This window comes from Manduca sexta, unplaced genomic scaffold (genome assembly GCF_014839805.1).
Source record: "Manduca sexta isolate Smith_Timp_Sample1 unplaced genomic scaffold, JHU_Msex_v1.0 HiC_scaffold_3722, whole genome shotgun sequence".
NCBI lineage: Eukaryota > Metazoa > Arthropoda > Insecta > Lepidoptera > Sphingidae > Manduca > Manduca sexta.
Window position 1 is genome coordinate 1 of NW_023594822.1, and position 10,555 is coordinate 10,555.

The window sequence follows — 10,555 nt, forward strand, 5'->3', positions numbered from 1 at the left end:
TATAGGATCTTGTTAAACCAGCCAGCGATTTGGTGATATATTTAGGTGTAGAATATTGTATGTTCTTGGTACAGAGGTCATGCACTTTCCTGTGAGGATATGTAATTTTATTAATAGCATATCACTAGGAGTATATGGACTAAACATTAATGTTATCCACGATGCCATTTGTTTGTATTATTATCAAAGCTTCATAAAAAGGTAATTTAATTGCTGCTATGGTGCAAAATAATACTGTTCACTCTTATCGCATAATACACAGCCTGTTATTTTCCTGCAGCTGAAAATTGAAAATAAAAGTGTTTAAAAGTCGACCTTTACAGTCGCCTTGTTATTTTTACAGCGCTCTCGAAACACGAATGAAGCATCGATTTGTGTCTCTTTTCTGCTACATTAGGTTTCGTTGATCCAATGTTATATTTAAATCTAAGAGTATTCGTTTTCAATGATGCATTTTAACTAATGTTTTCGTTTGACACAATGTCGTAATGTCTATATCATAATGAGAGAATGTGAAAATATTATTGACAAAAAAATATTCGCTTTTCAAATTATCATTTATATTATTAAAATATGTATATCCACAAATTGAATAAAATTTTGTATATTCATAAAATTGTGGAGAATGTTATCCTGTTTTAAATTGTCATGTATGCTGTGTGGGAGCAGTCTATATGAAATTACAGGATGTTATGTGTCTCAAAGCTAAGTATGATAGTGTACCGCTCAGCCCCGAGGATGGCAAGCTGGTTATTGGTTATGACTGGTCTAAAATTATGTTGGCCGACAGACGACCTGCTGATCAAGCTGTGGAACTGGGACCGCAACTGGGCGTGTCAGCAAGTGTTCGAGGGGCACACGCACTACGTGATGCAGATCGTCATCAACCCGAAAGACAACAACACCTTCGCCAGCGCCAGTTTAGATACCACTGTCAAGGTATGTGCACTGGTTATAGTACAATTCAGGAATATGTCTTCTGGTATAATAAAAATAATGTTTCGCTTCTGACGATGAGCCTATATTTACATTACCCTCGTAATTCCACGTGTTCCATTAGGTGTGGCAGCTCGGCTCCTCGATATCGAACTTCACACTGGAAGGTCACGACAAGGGCGTGAACTGCGTCGACTACTATCACGGCGGAGACAAGCCGTACCTCATCAGTGGCGCGGACGACCGCCTCGTCAAGATATGGGACTACCAGAACAAGACCTGCGTGCAGACCCTTGAAGGTCAGTTTATAGCCTTCAGTTGTTTCTAGTAAATGTAAAACCCCTTGAACATTTTCTAAAGCTTAGAGGCAGTAGAACCAAACCTGTTTTTATACATAATTATTATACATACGGTAAGGTACTATAACGACTTAAATATAAAGCTAAGAACAGTCGCGGATGCCTTGGGTTTGTGTTTGAGAGTAAACTGCTCGTTTTTGTGTGTGCTACATACTTACTGTATGTCCCTCATGAACAAATAAAAAATAAACCTAGAAGATTTTTTTTTCCGAAATCAAATGTTATATCAGTAGTAGTCAGTAATTAAACACCATCAGTTCCATTACATTATATTACACTGGCTATAATGCCCTCCCTACTGCAATACAACAGTACTATCGCTGCCGCCCCGCGTGCCGGTTTGTTGGTTATGAATCATGTGTTATCAGTGTTTGATAATATATCAGGGATGACGTATTGTTTCCTTTCGTTCTGAAATGATCTAGCAGCCGGCGTCTGATAAGCTATAAGGAGGCCGTGGATTTGATAATTCAGACAAAATATGCTGTGATTTGTAAATATTCCTAGCCTTTTTTACACTTGAAACGGAGAGTGGGAAATTAATCAAATGTTAAGTGATCTTAAATGTCAACAAATATCACCCATTATAACAGTATAATTGTGGATACACTGCCGATTTTATTAATACTTATGTAGAAAGAGAAAACAACATAGGGATTGTTGAACTTATTGTATCCAATAATTACTTCGAAAACAATTTTATATGGGTAATTAGTAAATACTGTTCATTCACCAGGTCATAATCAAAACGTGTCGGCGGTGTCGTTCCACCCCGAGCTCCCGATCCTGCTGACCGGCTCCGAGGACGGCACCATCAGGATATGGCACGCTGGCACTTATCGGCTGGAGTTCTCGCTCAACTATGGCTTCGAACGCGTTTGGACGATATCTTCGATGCACGGCTCCAACAACGTGGCCATTGGGTGAGTTGGTATCGTATTGGAATACTTAACATCCTGCTGGAAGAGTTGGTATGTAATATAGTGGATTATTGTGAGGCTGGAAGGTAATGTAAACCGGAACGATTATCGAACCAATAGTGAAATATCAGGAATTTGTTGATTTTCAGCCTTACTTATTATTATATTTTGATATCTATGAAAGTGAAATAGGTGTATCAAGATCGTAGCATGTGGCACTCAATAGTCTCTGCCTACCGCTATAGGATAAGGGGGTGACTGTATGTATGCAGGTATATTTAATAAACACATTGTTATTCGCAGTTACGACGAGGGAACTATAATGATAAAAGTGGGCCGCGAGGAGCCCGCGATATCAATGGACGTCAACGGCGGCAAGATCATCTGGGCACGCCACTCGGAGATGCAGCAGGTCAACCTCAAGGCGCTTCCAGAAGGTCAGTGCTGGACAGCTTAAACATACAAATTGTAATCGGTCTAGCGTCCCCTCCGTTCTCATAGTTCCTGTCCTCCCTTCTCCACCTTTGCTTTCCATGTAACCCTCTTGTAGTTAAGCCGAGGGGATACAGTATCCTGGTCGCAGGATTACAACAGTGGTGACAACAGGAAAAACAAAAAAAAATGGTGTAGGATAAATTGAAGAGTGTGAGATTAAAAGAATTACTTAGATCTTGGGCATTACAATTATATAATGTATTCAACAATTATATGTAATGCCACAAACAGACTGCGTAAGCTTCTGTGGAAGAAACATCATTTTTTTGTATTTTTTTAAATTTACAATTAAAAAGTAAGGCTCTTGTTGCTGCAGGTCGTGTACCAGTGATGGCCTACTCAGTCATGGATTTTAATATCACAGAAGTTCATCTCATCTTTATTTGATTCAATAAATAATTTGTGCCATTTTTCAATAAATTCTCACAGGTACAGAAATTAAGGACGGAGAGCGCGTCCCAGTAGTGGCTAAGGACATGGGCTCCTGCGAGATCTACCCTCAGACGATCGCTCACAACCCCAACGGCCGGTTCGTGGTGGTATGCGGCGACGGCGAGTATATCATATACACTGCCATGGCGCTCAGGAACAAGGCGTTCGGCACTGCGCAGGAGTTCGTCTGGGCGTTTGACAGCTCCGAGTACGCGACCCTCGAGAATTCCAGTACGATAAAGGTGTTCAAGAATTTCAAAGAGAGGAAGAGTTTTAAGCCTGAATATGGTGCTGAAGGTAGGTCTTATATTGTACATAGTGGCTAGGTATTTTGTCAAGTGATTGCGGAAAAGTGTGAGAATGAAATATATTCTTTATAGAGGTTGTACACATACCTTTGTAGCTGCTCAGTCAGTATTAGAGATGTGTGAGGGAGATAAAGCGATCCTGCGGCCTATAAACGTAGAGGGTTGACCGTCATTAGGTAGCCGGTGGTAAAAACTAGTCCAAATCCTTACTATATGCTTCGAAGACTATTGCAACGCCTCCCCATCGTAGAGGAGCTTGTAGAAGATTATATGGTTGATAAATACAACCCAGTCGATAGAGTGTGTACACAGATCATTCTTACTTGTGTTTAATTATTGATTTTTTATGTCAGGTATCTTCGGCGGAGTGATGCTGGGCGTCAAATCCATTAGCGGCATGGCTCTTCTCCTTCTACGATTGGGAACAGCTAGAGCTTATCAGAAGGTATGCTATTACCACTGTTTACATCCCATTGCTAGTGACAATAGTTTATAATCTCTGAATGTACACTACCAGAGTGAATGCCTCCGCAACGATTTTAAAAATAGAATCTATATATTGTCAACTTATATACTCATTTAATTTTATAGTTAAGTTGTAAGTTTTGACGTAATAAGTTATGAAGAAAGTAGCCTGATGGTGTGCGTAATGGTGTTGATTTTATCTCTCCATAATTATAATATGGAACTTGATAAGTAGAATAAGCCACAAAAATCGGAATGAATTTAAGATTTCATGTCGCCTGTTTTCATTCTGTCGAGAATTATTGTGAATATGCGAATTCTATTTGATTTTTGATAAATGGTTTATAGTTTTTATATATTTATTTTTAAACGAAGTATGTGTGTTTGTAATCGTTAAATTTATTATATAGATTTTTTTTATTGTACAATATTGTAGTTAAACGTGCGGTAATGATCAATAATAATTATTGTATTTATGCTGTTGCGATTTATTTTTTATTTTGCATAAGCTTGTGCGGATGTTTGTATTAAAATTAATTAAATATGGAGCTTCTTATAGAACAAAAGCTTAGATCATATTAAACTAGACAAGAGTGCTTTGCGATTATAATTATGTCTTTATAGCACGATTAGTAACTGCTGTGAATGTAGTTACAAATGACGCTGTCGCTTTTGCTAAAGACTAAAGGGTGACATGGTGATGTACATGGTGGGGGAGGTGACAAACTTATACGACGCGAACTGTTTGTAACTCATTCACGATATAGAGAAGTCGACAGCCGAATGGGAAACTTACTTATTCGTAAGCAGCAGTGACAGTAGAATTTTGAGTTAAAAGCCTGCATAGCACGACTATATAATAATTAGTTATTCGACGCGATTTTTTTAAAGGTTGAAAAAAAATTATAGAATACTGGATAAAAATATATCAACTTTTCTTTATGCCGGTGGGGTAAAACGACCTCACTGCTCCCATCGGTAGGATGGACTACGTCCAGTGAGGGTATTGACTGACGAGAGACAATTAACATTCGCCAATTATGTCTAATTATATTTTAGTAAAAATATGTAGGTATGGGACATCTAATGCAGTCGGCTTTGCAAAAACAACGCAATATCGCACACGTAAATCATTATTATAATAAACTACAATATGACATCTGATAGTAGGAGAGCATGTCATGATTTACATTAGTATAATATAGATTTTATGGAGCGTTAGTTAGACGACAAACTTCATCATAACGCGATATAAGGCCGATTGTGCTAACTTTCTCAATTTTATAATTTTATAATAAAAACAGGTTCGTTTTTATAAAAATCATTGGTTTGACGGTGTATTTGGAAGCGGATATACAGAGGCTGATTCCGGAAACACTGCTAATAACAAATTACTCTAGGACTAATGTATAGTTAAATGCCAAGTTTAAAATGAGAGTTTTACGGCTTTGCGAATAGTTCTAGATCTGTATTAGAAGTTGACAGCTGCGCATGCGATTCCAATCTTGTAGAATTTTAGATGTTTTATTGGTTTTATTGTTTTGTACCCTATCCAATTTTCGATTATAGTATTATTATTTTTATTATAATATATTTTATATAGTTATTATGGTTATTAGATGCTTAGCGTAATTTCAATCCTTCAATACATTAAATTGTTCCATGTCTAATTCAGTGTTACTAATCCAATAAATAATGCTATGTATTAGTGTTCAAACTTAAGGAATCTCTATAATACTTTGTCGTATTCAAACTTCACGCGATGCTCGTATATGCTAATGCTATTGTTAATGGGAGACTATTGCTCGTGGGCTGGAGACAGATGTTATCGACAATTTTATTCATGTCAATATCACTATTATTCGCACACTAAAAAGTGTGATGTACTAATTATCTCCTAACGGCCGTTTTAATAAACGATCCGAATAACTTTCGATCCATCACGTAAATGGACCAATCAGAACAAAGTATATTTTGACGTGCTTACAAATGGTTTGTTTTGATTGGTTCATTCTTAGTATGGGTATCCAAGATAAAGATTGAAAGTTATCATGGCGCCGTTCTAATAAATTCTGATGACCCTCATTACATTGAGATGAATTTCTCTTTCAGGATCGAGATCCAGCCGCGTCACGTGTTCTGGTCGGAGAGTGGCAACCTGGTGTGCCTCGCCACCGACGACACGTACTTTGTGCTGCGGTACAACGCGGCCGTGGCGACGCGCGCGCGCGAGTCCAACAATCGGCATCACAGGGAGGACGGCATCGAGGACGCTTTCGAGGTTAGACCATGGACTATGGATTATGGACCTTGTCATGGAGTGGAGACAAGTCTATCTATCCAATACAACAAATCTGTTGTACTGGAAGGTACTGTTGTGAATCAGGACTAGAGAGTATATCGGCTTGGTTTCTTCGGTAGTGGATTAACTAGAATTGGTAACTTCTTGCACTAAAGGCATATTTCAATAGACTTCCAATAGCTATTTGCGGATTTAAATATTACTGCTGATCTGTAAGTATCGCGATAGTTATCGATCGAGGATAGACTAATCTAAAAACAGCATGTTATAAATAGTTTTTGATTGTTCTATTTAAGTAACTCTTTGTAATTTAGCATGTATTGATTATAGAAGAAAAGACAAAAAGCATTATCGAAACGTCTCAAGTAGCATGCATCAGACATAGTAATATTTAGTAAAATTATTGTATTTTTCCCGCCTCGGGTGGCGTAGTTCTATTGCGTGCCCGGTATGATACCGCTCTGAGGTCCCGATTTCGAATTCTGGGTTAGGCAAAGTAATATTTAGCCCTTCTGTTTAGTGTCAGTCTGGAGAATGCAATTTATGCTCGATATGGCGATAGGTTCGTCGCCTATCATTATGGGATGTGGCACACACGACGAAAAGTAGGTGACCTGGTGACATCTCTGCTTACCCCTTCAGGGATAAAAGCATGATGTGTGTGTGTTTTTTATGAACTCAATTAAAGTAAACTTTATGCGCAGGTTGTGGGCGAGGTGAACGAGACAGTGAAGACTGGGCTATGGGTGGGCGACTGCTTTATCTACACCAACTCGCTGAACAGGATCAACTACTACGTGGGCGGCGAGATCGTCACCATCTCGCATCTCGACCACACCATGTACATACTCGGATACGTGGCCAAAGAGAACAGGTACGGTTCGCAGAATAGTGTTATTTTTTCTATGTGGAAGAACAGAGGTATTTGTATTCTGTAAATTAATAATGTAGATAACTGGTTATTGTAAAGGTTGTAAACTACATAATCACACACATCATCTATAATCGTGTATTGTTGTTTTTGCAGACTGTACTTAAATGACAAGGAGTTGAATGTGGTCTCTTACTCTGTGTTGCTGTCGGTACTTGAGTATCAGACGGCTGTGATGCGTGGCGACTTCGAGACTGCGGATCGTGTGTTGCCGACCGTACCGCACGACCACAGAACCAGGGTTGCGCACTTCCTAGAAAAACAGGTTCGAAACATTAATTTCATTGGTATAAAATTTATGGATTCAGTATTATGAGTCTTCCATGTATTAATAAGTCTTAGATTTAAAAATAAACCTTATTGTATATTTTTCTATAATTAGTCGTATAAATGGGAAAACAATGTTACCAAACCTTTACAAATAAAATAAAATAATAATGGTGGAACATTTGTCTCCTGGTTGCATCTATTCCCTATCCTTTCGGGGTTAAAAGAGTGACGAGCGTTCGTTGGCGAGTAAAATAAAAAATGTGTATACGTTTATGACAGGGCTTCAAGCAACAAGCCCTAGCCGTGTCGACGGAGCCGGAGCATCAGTTCGAGCTGGCGCTGTCGCTGGGCGAGCTGCGGCGCGCGCAGCTGGCGGCGGAGGCGGCGGCGGCGGAGGGGGCGGACGGGCCCGCCGGCGAGCTGTCGCGCTCGGCCGCCGCGCGCTGGTCCCGGCTCGGCGCCGCCGCCTCCGCCGCCGCCGACACCGCTCTCACCAAGATATGCTATCAGAACGCGCGCGATTACAGTGCACTGTTGCTGTTCGCTGTCAGTACTGGTGAGTGCACGCTCGTTTGCCAATTGAAAATGAAAATGAAAATGAAAAATTGTTTATTACAGCAAAACACATAAAACATAACATATAAAAAGAGATTAAACTTAAAACAGTATAATAATGTTTTTGCTGATCACAATGTATCTGTGAACTATTTCCTTCGATTTCTTCACTAGGCAAGCCTGTATCGAAGAAATCGTCCCACGAGAATACAATTTGTGTTCAGATAGCACTACAAAATCGAAATAACTTATATATTAAAAAGGAATACAATAAAACTTAAATTAACTATTAATACAAACAAACCAATAAACATGCTTAAAATAAAATAATGGATTTCCCTACATAACACTTTTGCACGTGTATCACTTTTTTAATTTTTAAACATGTGTAATATAATATATACCAACATTATTTTATTAACATAAGGCCACCTAGCATTCAAAAGTTAATAGGTCTTCAGTTTCACTGTAAGTTAATGAAGAAAGCCATTTCTGCAGTGAACTTTTCGCTTCTTTTAACGATTTATTTTAAGGTCACAATATTTAGCAGCTTGGTTGTAAACATGCTTTTTTACAAAATCGCCAAATCTTTGTGCAAATCGAGTTTTGACGCATGGGGTTGTCAGTCTGTAAACTCTACGATTCCTTAATATCTCATATTGGCTAGAGTGTCTTACTGAGTTATGAACCAGAATCGAGGTGGTTAAAATAAAAGCTGTCTGACACTCAAAACCCCTGCTTCTTCATAGATTTTACTGGTGGGGTATCTGTAGGGCTTACATAGCATTGTTTTAAGACTGACCGTTGTGCCCTCTCAACTTGGATAATATGTGTTTTAGCAGCACTTCCCCAACACGATATACAGTAAGTAATTAGAGATTGGCAAAGCGCGTAATATACACTCTTTAGAGTGCTGATGCCTGCTACATTACGTAAATTACGCATAATATTTATTACCTTGCGTATGCGGGCTGAGAGAGCCTCTATATGTTTTTAAATGTTAATTTTTCGTCAATGTGCACCCCAAGGTATTTATAGGAATTCATTGCGATTTAGCGGATTACATAAACAAGTTGTATTAAAGTTGCATTTTACATCGTGAATTTTAATGATTGGGTTATATTTAGGGGCAGAGGCAGAGCTCTTATGAAAGCATAAATAGGTCGTCTTCATCGTGTTAAGTGTAAGAAGATTCCATTGCAACCATTGAGATATCGCCGCCATACCACTCTCAGCCGATGAACATACCGAGTCCCAGGAAGGACCATGAAATACTACAGCAGTGTCATCGGCGTAGCACAGGATATCGGCATTTGGAATATTCAGGTTATGAATCATTGATATAAATAAGAAAATAATGTGGGCCCTAGAATGCTGCCCTGAGGAACTCGAAATTTATATACTGTGGGCTACTAATTATATGACCAATTTTTACACACTGTCTCCGTTCTGATAAGTAGCTCTTAAACCAATCTAATGCGACCCCACGAATACCCATACATTCCATGTTTTTTAATAGTATAGGGACGGAAACAGTGTCAAAGGCTTTTGCCAGGTCGAGGAAGATACCAATGCAAGACTGCTTATTATCAAGATGTGCTGAAACTGAGGTGGTTAACAGAGTGACTGCATCTTCTGTACTCTTTCCCTTTCGGAACCCAAACTGCTTGGAGGATATGAGATTGTGTGTTTCTAGATAATCAACGACACGTTTGTTCACAAGATTTTCGAGCAATATAGAAAAAGCTCCTAAAAGAGAAATGGGTCAGTAATGATCTACAAGGGCCTTAGAGCCATCTTTATGAATTGGATAAACGGACGCGAGTTTCCAGTCATTCGGAAGGTTCCACTAGACAAACTTAGGTTTAAAATATATGTTAGCGGCTTCAATATTTCGTTCTTTACATGTTTTAGGAGTGCGTTACTAATGCCGTCCATTCCTGGTGCTTTCTTATTTTGCAATTCCATTATAAGTTTACCAACTTCATCGTAACATGTGGGTGTCATAAACAATGAGTTGGGTGGGAGTTTGTAATGGTAACTGCTTTCACAAGGTCCGCCTGAGATTTATTTGTGGTAGTGAGAATATTATCTGCTAGTTTTTGTCCAACTGTAGAGAAGTATTTATTGATATAATCTATTGATTGTTGAGAATTTAAGCAGCCCCTAACTCTAATAACTCACTGGGCTCATTTTTTGTTGTGGTGATATTACAAATGTTTTTGATTGTTTTCCAGAGTAAGTTAGGATTGTTAGTGTTTTCTTTAGTTTTTTATCTTGGTATTCGTTTTTGACTTTTCTTAAAAGATCTACGAAAAAGTTTTGATAACGCGCGTAAATTTTTGGAGCAGTTCATTTTTTGGATCATTTCTAGTTTGTAAGTGCAATGCATCGCGATGGCGCATACATCGCATCAGTCCTGGAGTAATCCACGGCTTCAAATTATACTTAGTTCTGCTAACTTTGACTTGGCGTGTATGCTTGCTTAATATATCTAAAAAGAGTTGCGTAAAAACTTTATTAGCCGAATTTACTTCCTCGCAATCCTCAACAATTGACCAATCCGTATCTGCAAGATCATT

General features: G+C 38.7%; 1 protein-coding gene across 1 annotated transcript; it reads left to right on the top strand.

The window, feature by feature from the left end:
• Window positions 1–744: 744 nt before the first annotated feature.
• LOC119193192 (coatomer subunit beta'-like) lies at window positions 745–8,016 on the top strand. The gene is given in 12 exon segments (XM_037446838.1): window positions 745–939; window positions 1,061–1,235; window positions 2,032–2,218; window positions 2,519–2,652; window positions 3,140–3,439; window positions 3,804–3,853; window positions 3,855–3,895; window positions 6,028–6,196; window positions 6,922–7,091; window positions 7,245–7,413; window positions 7,698–7,782; window positions 7,889–8,016. Coding segments are annotated over 12 exon segments (1,773 nt in total). The 5' UTR covers window positions 745–759; the 3' UTR covers window positions 8,002–8,016.
• The last annotated feature ends 2,539 nt before the right edge of the window (window positions 8,017–10,555 follow it).